Source organism: Pelophylax lessonae (assembly GCF_965119305.1).
Source record: "Pelophylax lessonae genome assembly, chromosome: 2".
NCBI lineage: Eukaryota > Metazoa > Chordata > Amphibia > Anura > Ranidae > Pelophylax > Pelophylax lessonae.
In genome coordinates, this window is record NC_138769.1 from 567576762 (window position 1) to 567595943 (window position 19182).

The following is a 19182-nucleotide window of genomic DNA, read 5'->3' on the forward strand; positions in this document are numbered from 1 at the left end:
TGCTCCTTGACTGACTGTGCTCCTTGACGGACCGTGCTCTGCGACCGACCGTGCTCTGCGACTGACTGTGCTCTGCAAATAACTGTGCTCTGCGAATGACTGTGCTCTGCGACTGACCATGCTCTGCGACTGACTGTGTCTGTGATCTGCGACTGACTGTGCTCCTTGACTGACTTTGACTGTGCTCCGCAACTGACCGTGCTCCTTGACTGACCGTGCTCTGTGACTGACCGTTCTCTGCGACTGACTGTGCTCTTTGACCGACCATGCCCTGTGACCGACTGCTCCTTGACCAACTGTGCTCCTTGACCGACTGTGCTCCTTAACCGACTGTGCTCCTTGAATGACTGTGCTCTGCGACTGACTTTGCTCTGCGACTGACTGACCGTGCTCTGCGACTGACTGTGCTTTGCGACTGACTGTGCTCTGCGACTGTCTGACCGTGCTCTGCGACTGACCGTGCTCTAGGACTGACTGTGCTCTGCGACTGACTGTTCTCTACGACTGACTGTTCTCTACGACTGACTGTGCTCTGCGACTGACTGACCGTGCTCTGCGACTGACTGACCGTGCTCTGCGACTGACTGTGTTCTGCGACTGTCTGACCGTGCTCTGCGACCGACTGTGCTCTGCGACTGACTGTGCTCTGCGACTGACGGAGCTCTTTGACTGACCGTGCTCCGCGACTGGCTGCGACTGACTGTGCTCTGCGACTGACTGTACTCTGCGACTGACTGTGCTCTGCGACTGACTGTGCTCTGCAACTGACTGGGCTTTGCGACTGACTGCACTCTGCGTCTGACCGCGACCGATGTGCTCTGTGACCGACCGAGCTCGGCGACTTACTGACCGTGCTCTGCGACTGAGTACCTGGGAGGACTGGTAAGTATCTTAGTGACTGGTGAGTATCTTAGCGACTGGTGAGTACCCCAGGTTTAGTACCAGGGGAGATAGAGGTAGAGTAGGTAAGGAATAGCAGGTTGTTACTAATTATCCCCATAGAGTAGAGGGTAATAATGTCCGACAGGATTAGGGATGCCACTCAGTGCACTTCTTGCTCCATGTGTGCGTTCCTTGATGAACCAATCAAGGGAGAATACTGCTGTGCAAGATGTGTGCGAATTGTTTCTCTGGAAGCCCAGATCCTGGATCTAGAAAACATAGTGGCAACACTGCATAGCATCAACAACCTGGAAAGGAGCTTGGACATTACCCATCAGGCGCTGGCAGGGGCCAGCATAGAGGTGGGAGGAGTAGAGGAGACACAGGCATCAGAGGTAGGCAGTTGGGTGACCGTTAGGAAGGGTATAGGGAAGAGTGCCAGGGAGGCCAGTCCTGAGTTGGTAAACCCTAACAAATTTGCCAAGTTGCAGGTTGATGGGGATATCAGCTCAGGGGTGGTGTAATGTTCCGGTACCTTTGGTACCCTAAATTACTCTTTTCACAAGTGTATGCGCCCCACCATTCTCTTTTGGAAAGGTGCGCATACACCTTTAAGACTGAAGCTGTCATCACTCAGCGCCGGACTAGATGGCTATTTAAATCGCCGGTTCTCACTCACATGTGTTCGTTCAAACACCCTTACCTGGATGCTAACTTGGCTTGAAGCTTTCGTGCTTGCAAGCATACCTCGCTGACGGAACCTCGCTGCGCTGATCCCTGCATCCCGCTTCCGGATCATCCGCTCCTCCTGAACCAACCTTCGGCTGTATTGCTATTAGTGCTAAGTACCCCGCAGGGGAACCCTCTATAAACTTATACTAAGCTTACACTATCTAGCTCTGCATAGTAAAGACTATTTATCACATCTGCATATCTAGATTGCTAGCTCTTAAGACTACTGCTACTTATTCCTGCACTGGGTTGATCTCTCTTGTATGTCCACCTGCTACTCTGTCATCTGCTACCATACATGATTGCTAAACCTACCTGCATCCATCTGCTACTGTCTTACCTTCAAGTGTCTGTCACCTACCACCTCCACTCAACCTGTCTCTTAAATCTTCATCACTGTGTTACTACATACATAAAGTCTCTCTAGGAACCAGCTTGTTGAGTGTGTGTATTTACTAGCTGAATTAAGACCTTCCACACATGATGAGTCATTGAGGTTGGGAATGGTATCTCAGCATCTCTCTTACATGACTACTGAAGTGGAATATTTCTGCAGCTGAAAATCCACACCATACATGAAACGCAGGAGCGTTACAGGTGGCAGTGCTGGAGCAGGCGCCCTCCCCCAGCTGCCAGGGGAGTGGCGGATCCAGGAAGAAGGGGGGCAGAGATTCAGGAAAGGTTAGACAGGTTGTGGTAGTGGGGGACTCAATCATCAAGAGGACAGAGAGGGCAATCTGTCGAAAGGATCGCGGTAGCCGGACAGTATGTTGTTTACCGGGCGCTCGAGTTCGGCACATCGCGGATCGGGTAGACAGATTATTGGGTGGGGCTGGGGATGACCCAGCGGTCATGGTGCATGTGGGCAATAATGACCAAGTAAGAGGAAGGTGGAGGATCCTAAAGAACTGGGCTGACTTCTCAGTCGGCTACCGGCTCTTTAGTAAGGATGGGTTGCACCTTAATGGGGATGGTACAGCTCTTTTGGGGAGAAAGATGGCCACCAAGTTGGAGGGGCTTTTAAACTAGGAGATGGGGGAGGGCTCAGAAGTAGAGTCAGTCAGGAGGGAGCAAAGGACAGAAGGCAGTAGTAGAGTCAGCAGCGACAGTAGTTCCATAACGTCAATTGGGGGGTCTGTGCGGGAAAACCTCAGACCACACAGGAATAAAATAATCACCATTCACTATCAACTTCCACAAAACTAAGAGGGGTATATGCAAATGCCAGGAGCCTAGCTAATAAAATGGATGAGTTGGAAATGTTAGTACATGAGGAGGACATAGTCCTTGTGGGAATAACGGAAACTTGGTTCGACCCCTCACATGACTGGCTGGCCAATATCCAAGGGTATTCGGTGTACCGGAAGGACAGGGTAGGAAAAAGAGGGGAGGGGTATGTCTCTATATCAAGAATAATGTAAGGGTGATAGAGAGGAGTGATATTATGGAAGGGATGAGTATGGAGTTTGAATCCGTGTGGGTAGAACTCCATAGGGAAGAAGAAAAGGGAAAAGTAATTGTGGGGTTTTGCTATAGGCCATCCAACCAAAGGGAGGAGGTAGAGCTGGAATTTATATCACTGTTGGGTAAAGTGGCAAAACTGGGATCAGTCATTATATTGGGGGACTTCAATTATCCCGACATTGACTGGGAAGAGGGGACTACACACTCACAGAAGGCCCGTCTATTCATGAAAACCTTACAGGACAACTACATGTCTCAGTTGGTGGATTCTCCTACTAGAGAAAATGCAGTCCTGGATCTATTGATCACTAATGACCCAGACCTAATCTCGGAGGTAGGAGTCCAGGACAACCTGGGCTCTAGTGATCACAGGATGATCACATTTAGCGTAAATAACAATATAACAAGGCAAGTGGGGATCATAAGAACCATAAACTTCAGAAGGACAAAGTTTCCCAAATTGTGCTCAATGATGGAAAGGGTAAACTGGAACCAAACCCTGGGAACACTGACCACAGAGGAAAAATGGGAATGCTTTAGGAACATATTAAACAAATGCATCTCGCAGTGCATTCCTATGGGAAATAAATTTAGAAGAGACAAAGCCAAACCTGGCTGGCTAAACCGTAATGTTAAAAAACTTATTAGGGGAAAAAAATGGCCTTCAAGAAATATAAATCAGAGGGCACAGTATCGGCTTTCGAGCAATACAAGGAGGCAAATAAGAAAAGTAAATACGAAATCAAAATGGCTAGAATCAACTTTGAGAGACAAATAGCGTAGGATAGTAAAAATAACCCAAAGAAATTCTTTAAATATATCAACAGCAAAAAAACTAGGGCAGAGCATATTGCACACATAATTAACAATGATGGGAGGATGGTTACAGAGGACACTGAAAAGGCAACCGTGCTGAACGCTTTTTTCTCGTCAGTCTTTACACAGGAAAAGGAGGGGTACACTGACCACGACTATATGGTTAGTAGTAATACACAGGACTTGCCGCTATGGCTAACAGAGGGTGAAATCAGGAAAAGGCTGGATAAAATTAACACAAATAAATCACCAGGCCCGGATGGCGTACATCCGAGAGTACTCAAAGAACTTAGTAAGACTATATCTAGACCACTGTTCCTGATCTTTGCTGACAGTATTATGACAGGAAATGTACCAGGGGATTGGAGGAAAGCTAACGTGATACCGATATTCAAAAAAAGGCAGAGGCATGTCCTGGGAAATTATAGGCCTGTCAGTCTGACATCGATAGTATGTAAACTTCTGGAGGGGATGATAAGGTACTATATCGTAGAGTTTGCTAAAGACAACAAAATCATCAGCAGTAATCAGCACGGGTTTACAAATGGGCGTTCTTGTCAAACCAATCTCCTAACATTCTACGAGGAGGTGAGCTGTGAGCTGTGAGCTAGATAGGGGGAGACCAGTGGATGTGGTGTACCTGGATTTCGCTTAGACGTTTGATACAGTTCCCCACAAGTGCTTAATTTATAAAATAAGGTCTGCAGGCATCGACCGCAAGGTTTGCTCTTGGATATGGAACTGGCTAAAAGGGCGTGTCCAAAGGGTGGTAATAAATAGCGCATACTCAGACTGGTCTGAGGTGGTAAGTGGGGTCCCCCAAGGGTCAGTCCTGGGACCAACCATGTTCAATTTTTTCATAAACAGCATTGAGGACGGGATCAGTAGTTCTATATCAGTTTTTGCAGATGACACAAAATTGGGCAGGGCAATAACTGCACAGCATGAAGCAGATATCCTACAGAATGACCAGGACAAAATAACGGAGTGGGCAACGACATGGCAAATGAGGTTTAATGTGGAGAAGTGTAAGGTTTTGCACTTGGGGACTAAAAACATAAAAGCACAATGCACTTTAGGGGGGGAACCTTTGGGGGAATCAAAAATGGAGAAATATCTGGGAGTCTTGGTAGAGGATAGACTAAGCAATAGCATGCAATGTCAAGCTTCAACTGCCAAAGCCAGGCAGAATATTAGCATGCATAAAGAAAGGGATGTATTCCAGAGATAAAACTATAATCCTTCCACTTTATAAAACTCTTCTGTCTTGAAAATAAGCATTTTAATCCCAGCTTTGTCTGTACCTTCCTCCCACCCCCTCTAACTAGGTATGGGTTGGATGTTCCAGTCGAACATAAGTTTGACTCAAACATCAGGTGTTCGCCGAACACACGAACACCCGGGGCAAGTTCGCCCACCCCATAATGCAGTGCATCATTAAGTGCTTGTGATTGGCCAAAGCATGCACCTGACCTGCATGCTTTGGCCAATCACAGCACAATTTCCTGTCAGAGCCATGATTGGTCAAAGGCAGGGTGTGTTTAGCCAATCATGGCTCAGGGGCTAAGTCCACGCCACACTAAATAAGGCTGCTGCTTACACTGCAGCCCTGTGTATAGTGTGTGATAATAGAGGTTAGGCAGGTAGTTAGTGGATAGTGTGTTGAGTTTGTTTAGTGCAGTCAGTGTAGTGTACAGGTTATACCCTACTTTCAAAATGTATAGATATATTGTAGTCCTGGATCCCCCCTCTTGGTGCTCCCAAAGTTTTGTGTCCCTGTCACATAGTTCGTGAGCAATGGCATGCTAAGCTGACCAACATTTCCTATAGACGCCAATGTTAAAGACAGGGAGCAGTGCCATGTCAAGCTATCCAATATTTCCCATAGACGCCAATGTTAAAGACAAGGAACAGTGCCATGCCAAGCTGACCAATATTTACCATAGACGCCAATGTTAAAGACAGAGAGCAGTACCATGCCAAGCTGACCAAGATTTCCCAAAGATGCCAATGAGCACTGAAAGCTGAAAACTGGTCTAGGCAGGAAGGGGGTGAAAGTGCCCTGTATTTAAGTAGAAAAGCCTATGACAGAATTTAAAATAAAAACAGCATGCCCCCCCCCCCCCTCCCAAATCTATTCCAGGCCCTTTGGGTCTGGTATAGATTTTAAGGGGAGCTCCATGCCAAAATTAAAAGAAAAATTGGCAAGAGGTCCCCCCAAAATCCATACCTTGCCCTTTGGGTCTGGTACAGATTTCAAGAGGAACTCCATGCCAGAATGTAAAAAAAAAAAAAAAAAAACAGCGTGCCCCCCACCCCCAAAATCCATACCAGAACCTTATCTGAGCATGTAGCCAGGCAGGCCGAACCATACCAGGCTGCTTGCCCTCAGCATGGGGAGGGTGCTTTGGGGTGCCCCCACAAGCACCTTGTCCCCATGTTGATGGGGACAAGGGCCTCTTCCCGACAACCCTGGGCTGTGGTTGTGGGGGTCTGGGGGGGGCTTATTGGAATCTGGGGGGCCCCCAGATCCCGCCCCCCCCCCTATGTGAATGGGTAACGGGTCCCTCAATGTAAATCTATCGTCAATCATGACTCCCGCCGCACCCGAAAAATAGAAAAAAAATTCAAAGACGCTTCACCTCTTCAGAGGCTACCCGCCGAATGACGCTCTTGATCTTTGACAGCTTATTTAAAGGCAAGGGGTGGGGCCACCCGGTAAGGTCACCCAGTTACGCCACCCGGTGGCACCGCCCCCGTCTGTTTTATCTGTACTGCCGGGAGCCGACAATACATTACAGCCACAAGCAAGTTTAAATTACATTTTTTCCTTTAGAAATGTCAGTATTGCTGCAACAGGCTACATACATGGTACAGATGCGCCACTTTACAGGACCATTAAGGGGACCCCCCCAGGCACTATATATATATATTTAAGGAAATGTACATTTTTATTGTTTCACTTTAAGCATTATTAAAATCACTGCTCCTGTAAAAGCAATCATTTAAAAAAAATGTTTTGCATTGATACATGTCCCCCAGTGCAGTACCCAGGTCCCCATACACTTTTTATGGCAATAACAGAATAAGGAGATAGCTGGCGCTCTGGTCCAGTGTGATACGGTCAATGTAAGGGTATAAACAAATGGTCAGTAATGCATAGAAGCAATAATGGCAGGTTACCTATACTGTATAGCAATTTGCAGAAGATAGGTGAAGTCCATAAGAGATGAAGATCTGCACAGAGGGCCAGCTCTACCATACAGGAAGTCAATCTGTGAATAAGGCAAAAAGAAAAAAGGGCGGAGCGCCTCTAAGTGCAGTATGTTTAATAAAGTCTAGGCATACATATACATAGCAACTCACAGGAAGTAGGATGACAATCGGCTCAATGTAGAGTCAAGGGGTTTGCTGTCCATATAGCCAATGCCGAGAGGAAGGATGAGATGGAGAAGTCCTATCCGGTGAATGAAGATGGAGGACAGGAAAAAGCCGGCTTCTGTCTTCCGGGACCGGCTCTCGTGGCAGGCTGGGACTCAGCGTCAACCGCGTGACGTCAGCAAGGTCAGGGTGCACACGACGCGTTTCAGAGCATGCGCCAAGCTCATGGGGAGCATGCGCGGTCTTTTCTCAAGTGTTGATGCCAACACTTGAGAAAAGAGCGCGCATGCTCCCCATGAGCTTGGTGCATGCTCTGAAATGCGTTGTGTGCACCCTGACCTTGCTGACGTCACGCGGTTGACGCTGAGTCCCAGCCTGCCACGAGAGCCGGTCCCGGAAGACAGAAGCCGGCTTTTTCCTGTCCTCCATCTTCATTCACCGGATAGGACTTCTCCATCTCATCCTTCCTCTCGGCATTGGCTATATGGACAGCTAACCCCTTGACTCTGCATTGAGCCGATTGTCATCCTACTTCCTGTGTGTTGCTATGTATATGTATGCCTAGACTTTATTAAACATACTGCCCTTAGAGGCGCTCCGCCCTTTTTACTTTTTATGGCAATAACTTGCATATAAGCCTTTAAAATCAGGACTTTTGATTTTTTATGTTCGTGTCCCATAGACTTCAATAGAGTTTGCATGTTCGCTAGAACTTTTTCCCTGTGCGAGATGTTCTGGTGCGAACCGAACAGGGGGGTGTTCAGCCCATCACTACCTCTAACACATCCTGCCTGGTGTAATGCAGTTATAGTCAACCCCTATTCTGGTCCCTCACTAACGCAGTTAGCTCTCACTGTCCGGCTCCTTTCACTACCATTGGTCTGACATCATCTATCTTCAGGATCCTAAGAGGACCCCTATAATAGCTGGCCAAAATGAAATGTCCACATCATGCAAGCAGTGATGTAGACACCCCAGGTAAGGACCGATCCAAGAAGTAAATAGTAAGCAGAGGGACTGGGAGCTGGATTATCACATGACTGCAGCTTCAGATGATTTTTGTTAATCCAATAGTCAGAAAGAGGTGTTGGGGGAAGGCTGAGAGGGGGTTACATTTACCGTGGAGTTAAAGTGATTGTAGAGTCACAATTTTTTTTTTTAAACAAACATGTTATATTTGCCTGCTTTGTGCAGTTGGTTTTGCTCTTCTCGGGTCCCTCCTCTGCGCTACTGGCCACTTCTTCCTGTTGAGTGTCCCCATAGCAAGCAGCTTGCTATGGGGGCACCCCAGCCGAGTCACAGCTCCCTGTGTCTATTCAGACACGGGGCTGCGACATGGCCCCTCCCCCCTCTGCTCATTGGCTCACTGACTTTGATTGACAGCAGCGGGAGCTAATCGCACAGCGCTGCTGTCTCAGCCAATGAGGAGGGGAATCCCGGGCAGCTGAGAAACTGGATAAAGATGGGCTCAGGTAAGTATTAGGAGGGCTGAGGGGGGCTGCTGCAAACAGAAGGGTTTTTTATCTTAATGCATAGAATGTATTAAGATAAAAAAAAAAACTTCCGCCTTTACAATCCCTTTAAAGCGGAGTTCCACCCTGGATTTTTTTTTTTTTTTTTAATACCCCCGGGACAGTCAGGGCTAGTGCATTCCACAATGGCTAGCCTCTGATCTGTCCCGGGTTGCACTTACCTGTTAGGACAAATACTTACCTTGCAAACGTCTTGTCCAGCGCTGCCATCTCAGATGTGGGCAGCTTGAAGCCAGCGCGTCCTCTTCGGCGTCTTCTTCCGCCTTCTTTGGTCCCACGATGCTCTGCGCCGGCCCCGACGTCACTTCCGGGTCGCGCGCGTCATCCCTCCACAGCTTCTGGGCATGCCCAGAAGCTGTTTAGAAGGGGATGACGCTCGCAACCCGGAACTGACGTCGGGGCCGGTGCAGGCGCAATGATTCCTGGGAGCTATGACGTCCAGCTCCCAGGAATCATTGCAGAGCCAGGAAGTGACGACGGGCCGCGGCCGAGGAAGGAGGAAGAAGGAAGTAAGGTAAGTATATTTTCTTCGCTACGAGGTAAGTAAAAAAAAAAAAAATATGCGATTATCCATTTCTTTTTCAGGTGACCCGGAGCGAGAAGATGGAGGTAAGTATAAAAATAGGGTGGAACTCCACTTTAAGCTTTAATGCATTACACAGAGCACTATGATTTTTTTTCTTTTTTTATTATTAGAGCAAAACAAGACTTATTTCCTTTGAAGCAGGCTATTTATTTTTAAAAATTCTGACTAAGTTGCTGTTCTGTCTCATTTTTTGTGTGTGTACATTTCAGCTTGAGCTATTGAGCTCTGTAAACATCAGGGTTCTTACTATACAAAGTAAAGAAACAGTGGAAAATATGTAAGAAGGGGTATAAAGTCTCACCTACTGGCTGCAAAAAAATGTTACATTTATATTGGATATTTTATATTTATCTGCCAAAAAAATATCCTTTTATTGATATATTTTATTGTGGAATCAAGCTTAATCAATGCATGTTTGTTGCTATAACTATAAATTAGTTTCACTCACTTTTACCAAAATACTCCACTCCGTAAGCTTTCTTAACCTCTTCTGGGGCTTTCTCCCAGCAGCGCTTTAGACTTTCTTTATGTGATTTGGAATCATTCACTTGTGTACTGTAAAAGCCGCTCTCAATTATGCAGACCTTCACTCCGAAAGGATTCATTTCACGCCTGAAAAGCACACATATGGTCATAAAATCTATGTAGCTACATAGGTTAACCTTTTTCCTTTCAGTGCTGGGCTCAGTTTCCACAAGGCACACTGACAGGTGCACCAACTTTTACCCTGGTTGTTCTAGAATGTGTGTGTTCGATAGTAGGCTCCACTTTGGAAGGGACTGAATTTATTAGTGTCATGTAGAAACATAAAATACAATAATGCATTTTACTAACACTATAAAATCAAATTATAGTAAAACTGAGTTCCTTCTCTTTCTTGTTTCTTCGCCTTTATCCTACAAATACTGATAAAAATGGTTTATCCACACTGTTTAGAAACAGGACTAACTGGTTGGAATCTAACATCCCAATGAGTTGATATGGTTTGTGAAACCCGGCAAAGGTTATAGGCTTTTGATTTTTGCATTTTGTGTGCTACATTGTATCTGGTCGATGGGAATATACCTACTGAAATGCATGATGTATAATGTGGAAGGTATAACAAAAAAATGTAAAAAAATGTAACCTGAATGTGACTTAATTTCTTAATTGCTATTATACCACTGCACACAGTACTTTACTCATGCTTATTACAGATGTTAAAAATTCTGCAATTAAGCAGTTGCTCTATCAAAGCTCCCAACTGTCCCTGTTTTGGAGGGACTGTCAAATCACTCTGTCCCTCTTGCCTCCTCAGTTGTCCCCTTTATGATCTGATATATAAACTGCTGTAATAAAATGTAATATTTAATCACCAAAACTGCTATACTACACTAAACCTTTTTTTTTCCAGTTACTTATAGTGATTGTAAACCCTCACCTTGTAAAACAACCCATTCCAATTTAATAAAAGAAATGAAAGGTAAAACATTTGTGTATAGATTTAAAAAAACATTATAAATAACTTTTTTTCACTTGGTGTGTTCTCCTTCCTAATGTGGTCAGTTTTTAATAAGAAAGCAGAGGGACTGGCAGGAACCCCAGGGATTTCACACAAAGGAAGCAATACAAAGAGAACAGGATACTTTTTCATAGAAGTACATGGTTCAGCAGGAATATGAATTATTGCATTTTCATATATTTTTTTTTTTTGCCAAGCAATTTTTTTTGAATAGTTGTGGTGAAAAATAGCGCTGTCCCTTAAAAACGAATAGTGCTGTCCCTTAAAAACTAACATCATTGACATTTACTGATCTATATATTTACTGTATATATAGCTGCTGTTCCCCCCTACTTTTTTAGTTGAATTCAACAAGCTGTGGCACAGTTCTCTTTATACTCGTGAATTAACCAATCAATTTTTGCGCATCAAATCTTCGTGATCTGCATTACTAGGGACATAGCAGGAGTTTGTTTGTGTAGCCAATTGCTGAGCTACAGAAATATGGTGAAATATGGTGAAGTAGACATTGGGGTTGATTTACTAAAGGCTAAAAGACTGTGCACTTTGCAAAGTGTAGTTGCGCTCTGCAAGTGCAGTTACTCTAGAGCCTAGTAAATGAGGTAAACCTTCACTTTGCAAAGAATATCCAATCCCAGTCCATAGGGTTCAATATTGAGTTGGCCCACCCTTCGCAGCTATAACAGCTTCAACTCTTCTAGGATGGCGGTCCACAAGGTTTAGAAGTGTGTCTACGGGAATATTTGATCGTTCTTCCAGAAGCGCATTTGTGAGGTTAGGCACTGATGTTGGACCTGAAGGCCTGGCTTGTAGTTTCCGCTCCAATTCATCCCAAAGGTGTTCTATCGGGTTGAGGTCAGAACGGACTCTGTGCAGGCGAGTCAAGTTCCTTGGCCCTAAACTCGCTCATCTATGTCATTATGGACCTTGCTTTGTGCACTGGTCCAGATCATTTGGTGGAGGGAGGATTATGGTGTGGGGTTGTTTTTCAAGGGTTGGGCCTGGCCCCTTAGTTCCAGGGAAGCTGTCAGCTGCGGCTTTGCTGTGGAGGCAGGTGCAGAGGAGGCACCTGACAATGGAAGCCCCATAGTAACTCTATGGGTGACATTACTTCCCTTGCAATTCACAGCCATTGTAGGTTGTGTCCTCTGCAAAGCTTCCGCCGCTAAAGAGCGGAATGAAAAAAAAGTATGTATACTGATTTTCTTCTTTACGGGGTTAGATAGGTTAGTGTTAGATAGTGAATGTCTATAGATGTAGCGGTTTTAGTGTTAGGTTGGACTTCTCCTTTAAGGTGTCAGCATACCAAGACATTTTGGATACTTTTATGCTTCCAACTTTGTGGGAACAGTTTAGGGATAGCTCCTTCCTGTTCCAACATGACTGCGCACCAGTGCACAAAGCAAGGTCCATAAAGACATGGATGAGCAATATTGGGGTGGAGAAATTTGATTGGCCTGCACAGTCCTAGTTCTTGAGAAGGTTAAGGCAAAGAACAGAGGACCCATTCTATCCTGCAGCTTCTATGGGGGCAGCACTATATATCTATTTAGTAAATTTACAATGATGGTAAAATTCAGGCAAGTTGATGTGACTTCAAATTAATTCTTGCCTTGCCTTCAGGAGAACCCTGCATTCCCGGCACAGGATGTAGAGATGGCCATGGACTGTGCAATCTGTCTCCTTCAGCCTCTTCCTCTTCAGCCTTAGTGGGCCTCCGTTGGCTGATGTCTGCTCTTGTTCGTCTTTTAAGTTTATACTGGGGCACAAGGGAAGGCAGTTCAAAACAGCTGGCTTAGGGAAAAGGGATGTTTTAATCCAGCAATGGACACTGGAGAGTTAAATATAGAGGAAGTTGGGCTAGTAAAGGCAGGGCAAAGCTTAGTGCTGACTCTGATAAACATCAAAGTGTGGAGCTCAATGTACAGCCTTTTTCTGAGATACAAAGTCCTCTTTAGGAATGTAAGAAATGATTTTATAGCAAACAAACACATGTACAAAGACATAGAGCTGTAAGTAATGGTATTCGTGTGTGAATAATGCTGGAAGTGAGTGGTCTACCTTAGCGCCTTCATTTAGCCCAAAGTGGCTTTTGCCTTACCCCAAAGTAATCTTCAAACCTTCCATGACCAAATAACCAATATATATGTCAAAATAATTGCAAATAACCTCTTTAAATGGTGTAAGTGTCACACTCAACAGAGGCAGCTCTTTTATGAACTAAAGCAATTCTCATATTGATGAATTCTATCAATTCACTAAGATCTGTTGACTTTATCAATGCACTGGACAAAAAGCTTCAATTGTATGTATATTTATATATTTTGCCTTCCCTGATTACTCATTTCACTTTCATTGACATGCTAATGAAATATTGAAATAAAACCTTTCCATTTTTTTACATACCTGTTTTTAGAACCAGTAACATTATCGCTAAGTCTCTTTGCCTCTCTATGCAATGCAGGTAGATCTTGGCTGGTGGGAGGAGCCAGCTAGGTGCTGTACATAGAGTCCTGAAAACATCACAGCACCCTGCCTTAGTACTCCTTTCAAGCACCCTCAATATAAGTTATGCGAATGACAAAATATGGATGTCAGTCTGGTGGTCAGTGGTCGTTCTAAGGCAGGCTGTATTTGCATTCACTTGATTCTGAGCCTCCACAATTTATGAGAGGGCAGGACCTGGACAATAAGGCTGTGGAGGAAAGGGCTATGCAATGCTGGACATTCTCCAACTAGAAAATAGGGGGAGGGCCTATCTGATTTGCTGGAGCCTCTAACCACTTGACCTCCAGAAGATTTACCCCCTTCATGACCCGGCCTTTTTTTGCGATACGGCACTGCGTTACTTTAACTGACAATTGAGTGGCCATTTGACTTTGTACCCAAATAAAATTAGGTAATTTTTCCCACAAATAGAGCTTTCTTTTGGTGGTATTCGATCACCTCTGTGTTTTTTTTTTGCGCTATAAATAAAAAATTCCCGACAATTTTGAAAAAAAAAAATATTTTTTACTTTCTGCTATCAAGCATATACTATAAAATAAAAATTTTAAAATCTAGTTTCTTCTTAAATTTGGGCCAATGTGTATTCTGCTGCATGTTTTTGGTAAAAAAAATACAAAAAGTGTATATTGATTGGTTTATGCAAACATTATAGTGTCTACAAATTATGATATATCTTTTATGCATTTTTTTTTTTGGCGGTGATCAGTGACTTATAGCGGGACTGCGATATTGCAGCGGACAATCTAACACTAACTGGCACTTTTGACACTTCTGCGGGAACCAGTGACCCTAATACAGTGATCAGTGCTAAAAATATGCCTATGACACTGGCTGGGAAGGGGTTAAAAATCTCGGGCGATCAAAGGGTTAACTGTGTGCCTAGCCAGTGTTTTTGTGTACTGTATGTGCTGCTTTTACTAGGGGAAGAGATGGATTTTATTCCCTGCTTTGCAGGGACACAAAATCCATCCCTTCCCCCCTGTCAGGACGGAAATCTGCCTTGTTTACATAGGCAGATCTCCATTCTGTGTGTTTTACCGATGATCAGAGGGTGCTGGCGGACTTCCAGTTCCAGCACCTGCAGATCTGCTTCTGCTGTGATTATTCACAGCAGAAGCTGCCACCTAGTGGAGTCAAGTGCTGACACGCCCCCTAGGCAGAAGTGCAAAATCACGTGTATATATATATATATATATATAGGTGATCATGCACAGGAAGGCCGCCCTGTAGCAGTAAATCTGCTATAGGGCGGTCCAGAAGTGGCTAATGCACACTTTGAAAAGCTCATAGTGTGCAGTAAAATAGGATTTAGCACTGTCAGTACAGGAAAGGTAAATCTGTCCAAGATTGAAGGTAAGGTTGATTTAGGATATTATGAGAATTCTAAAAGTGGAGTGCATTTTTTATTACTTGCTCATTTCTATCTATTGCAATGAAAGTTTGCAGAAAGGATCACCACATATTTCGACAACTTTGGATTTGAGCAGTGTTGGTTGATTTTTCATGCTTTTATGGTTGAAACAAAATGCATCTTCAATTTTATCAAATATGCTTCTAAAGGGAAGATCTACAATAAATGATAACAAACATTTGGATCACCATACCAACTCACCGAAGACTATCGGAGAATGACTCTACTCCATATTTAGACATACAATATCCTCCACCGCACATTGTAAGTCTACCAGCCACACTGGTTACATTTACTACACGTCCTCTGGCTTTCCGGATCAGTGGCAAAAGATTAATTGTCACATCAACAACACCCAGCAGATTTACATTTAAAATCTTCACAAAATCTTCCTTAGTTAGCCATTCATTGTTACAGCTTGGGATTTCTATTCCTGCATTGTTTACCAGGCCCCAAAGTCCTGTAGTGAAATGGAAAAAAGAATGGCATTAAAATGAGCATAACCAAAGATATTCCTTTAAAGACCCAATATGTCTAAAACATTTATAGGGTTATATCTAAAAATATTATTATTATGGTATTCACTGCAGTCAGAGCAACTTCATAGCTAATTTATATGATAGCAAAGGCTCATTCACAATATACAGTGTGATAACGCATGTACAATAACACAATGCATTAATGTGCATGTGCGTTGTGGTGGCTGCAGTGCGGGTGATTTGCCCAATACTGTAATACCTTACTTTTCTCAAAATGACTGGCAATGTAATGCCATTCACGTGTTGTTGTAAAAAGTATATGTGTAAATGGGCCCTTAAAGCGTAACTCCACTTTCGTTGAGAAAAAAAAAAAATTCCCCTCTGGGTAATCTAGATACATTGCAAGAATTACAACAACCTTTGTTGCAGATTCCCACCTTTTGTTATTCTGAAGAAATCACTGTTTGTTCCTCTGTGCTCCTGTGCAGCTGCAGAGCACTAATGAGGGAAGCTGCTGGGCCTGCATCCCTTTAGACGTGTTCCTATTGGGAGTATCTCCCCAAAAATGACATTTTTGATGCAAGAGATGCCTGAAATCTGATTTGTATCTTAGGCAGACTTCTGTGAAAATCAGTGAGCCAATCATACAAATTATGTTTCTGGGGTGTGGTCAGTACACATTCTGTGTACAGAACAACTCCAGTAGCCATATTGCAGTGCATTTTCAGAAAATTACAGCAGCTGCAGCTTGAAAAGGAACGGTAATTTTTAATAATATTCAATTACAGCATGACTTGTGTCGCAATTTTATACGATATATTATTTTTTCTTTATTTGCTATTTTTTTTTACCCACAAAGGTGGAGTTACCCTTTAACGCTATGACAAACCAGAAAGAAGAATGCCTGCAAGCATCTTGCCGGAGAATACATGTGACGTCAGCTTGGGTGACACCGTGGCCGGTTGGTTTTTCTCATAGTCAGCCTCATTGTAAGTGTAATTTTAAACTTTTTAATAAAGTCACCATGCCAGGTGGACTAGTGGAGTCAAGTGCTGGAACTTTTTACGACACTGGACTCCATTGCAGGATTCAGCCCAGAGTCACAGAACACCGGGATTTACTTGAAATCCTGGGACAGTCCCAGCGAATGCGGGACGGTTGGTAACCAAGTTACTCTGCAATAAACTCTAAAAAGGCAAATCCTAGACTGTTTATTAAGCCAAAAGAGTGAATGTTGCTGTTTTCCTGGTTGCTGCTTCAAAGCGGGGAAAAGAACCAAGACACAAATTCAGTGGCTCCTGCAGGGTTAGCACTACATAGTAATTAGATCTGACACAGCCATAAACAGGCAGAGCATTCACAGAGAGCTCACCATGCTAGAAGAGATATTCAACACATTAGCACTCCCACATTTGAGATGCAATGCAGAGCAAATGGCAAGGCATGGATTGGACACTGTATAGCCCAGAACAAGAAGCTGCTTGTCCCCTTTAGTGAATAAGGACAAGCTAGGTGAATGAATACATGGAATCAATCACCCATAACACTAGAAACTGCAGCCACAACATGTAAGCCCACCATTACAAGGTAAGGCAAACAAACAGTACAGTGAATATAACTATAATAATACCTAGGGTAAAACAACATACATTGTTGTACAATGCCTTTAAGTCCCTCAGTCTTTCATTACCAAGACCACATTGGAACCTACCAGATAACTGTCCTGCTGTTTTGGCCATAAACTTGGAGGTAAAAAAAAAAAAAAAAAAAAGCTTTTCCATTTTTTGAACCAGAATAGCAAAGATGTTTTAGAGCTATAGTTAAATGTACAAACTTCATGGGTTGGAAGTGACAAAGCCTTGTCTAATACAGCAAATAAGTGTTCTGCATAAAATAATCACTTTGATCTGATTTGCATATAATTATTTTTATAATTAAGGTGAGTGAGAAAGTCTTTGCAAACATAGTACAAAGATAGCTAAAAATATTTCTCAGTGTGTAGAATTAGCAGTAATGATTCATGGAGGTGTGAATAAAGTTCAAAAAAAGTATAACAAAGACATCCCTCACCTTCATCTTTTACAATAGATGAAACCCACTTGGCAGCAGAACTAACACTCTGGCTGTCAGTGACATCCAAGAGTGCAGTTTGAACTCTCTTGGAGGTTTCTTTCTTCAGGTTTTCAACCCCGGCTTCTGTCAGACAAGCAGCTAAAACCTTCATTCCACGACTATCCAGCTGCTTCGCCAGCAGGTTCCCGAATCCAGAATCACATCCAGTTATAAAGACATATTTATTGGTAACATTCTCCATAACCCGGCTCTGCCTGTACCATCTGTACAGATAAATTATACCCAACATCACCAGCATAGGGAGCCACATATCTACAATAGGATGGCGTTACTGCAGTGGAAACACAAATACAAAGCATGTACAGAATTATTATTCAGGTAAATTGTTTCTTGTTGCTTAAATAGAGGAAAGTAAATAAAATCAATTGAGCCAAAATTACCACCATCAGTAGGTGTATAACTTGATGCTTATGCCATTTACCTTCATCCACTTTAAAATGTATATACTTTTTATTACATTTAAATTATAGCATATAACTATTTTATATATGCATTTTAGGCCAACAGGTGGAGCTCCAGGATTTTTTAAACATACCCACCAGGCTAGCATTAACTGTTTTTCTGTTTGTTATTTACAGATCGGAGTAGCTTGAATCCTAATTACACACACAGCCTTATGCCTCACAGATGTGACAACTCCCTACATATGGGGATTCAGTTATGACAGTCTGAAGGTCAAGAGCTGGAAATCCATAACCTAATGTCATATGAGCCTCCCATATTTAATGTTTATTTAAAAAATAACGATATAACACACATTTTTGAATTCCCAGCTGATGGGAATGTAATATATATATATATATATATATATATATATATATATATATATATATATATATATATATATATATAGCTTGCATATACACATACATACATACATACATACATATACACACACACAGAGCGGGTAACATAAGTATAGTAGTGTAAGTGAACATGTCATCATTTTGCTAGGTAAATTTCTAAACGTGTGTAATTGTCTCAATTAAGAGTGCTAAATGTAATTTCTGTCTGCTGCCTTGTTCCTCTGCTATCAGCATGAATCACTTCTGATAAGTTTTCCTGACACCAAGAAAAAAATGGTGACAGGAGAGGGATCTCCAGCTGATTGACAGCCTCAGCTCTGTTCCTGTGTGCTTTATGAAGGGGGTTGTGTCCCTTCCCTCCAGTCAGAACTCCCCTCACTAAGCTCTGCAGAGTGTAATTTCAGCTCTCTGCCTCTTTTTTTATGACAACTCAGACAAGCTTTATAAATTCTGGACTTTGAATGGATGTAAAGAAGAAAAAACTGCAGACAGACAGGTACAACTTATGTTGGATGACTTGTTTCATCTGTATGTGTATAGTCTGAGGCCAGTAACTTCAGTCGGTATACGTAAGGGTTTACGACTACTTTAACTATTATTAGCAGACACTTTGATGACTAGTAGTAGCTTCTGCATCTAGTGAACATTCGACATGTACCACCAATACATATCAACCAGTGTGCTAGGTTACCAGCAGCTAATAAGTTGTCATTCAGAAAACTTTGATTATAGAATTTGTCTGCATTTTCTTTTCTTTCCATAAAAAGTGAAGCATGAAGGAGGGGTAGTCAAGTAACTACTAGGTTTGAAGAAACCAGTGGAACAGTACAGGGGTCATCAGTCTGAATCTCAACCATAACACTACCTGCCTGGAGTTTGCATGTTCTCCCTGTGCCTGTATGAGTTTCCTCCTACATGCCAAAGACATGCTGGTAGGTTAAGGTTAATTGG

General features: G+C 43.2%; 1 protein-coding gene across 1 annotated transcript in view; it reads right to left on the minus strand.

Annotated features, from left to right (window-relative positions):
- LOC309548186 (uncharacterized protein) overlaps window positions 1–17705 on the minus strand; it is a 130148-nt gene extending 112443 nt beyond the window's left edge. The window contains exons 1-3 of the mRNA XM_082248142.1: window positions 17363–17705; window positions 15015–15273; window positions 9842–10005 (exon numbers count right to left, since the gene is read on the minus strand). Of these exons, the coding sequence (XP_082104268.1) occupies window positions 9842–10005; window positions 15015–15273; window positions 17363–17675 (736 nt within the window). The 5' untranslated portion in view covers window positions 17676–17705. The remainder of the gene's footprint in view (window positions 1–9841; window positions 10006–15014; window positions 15274–17362) is intronic.
- Between the last annotated feature and the right edge of the window lie 1477 nt (window positions 17706–19182).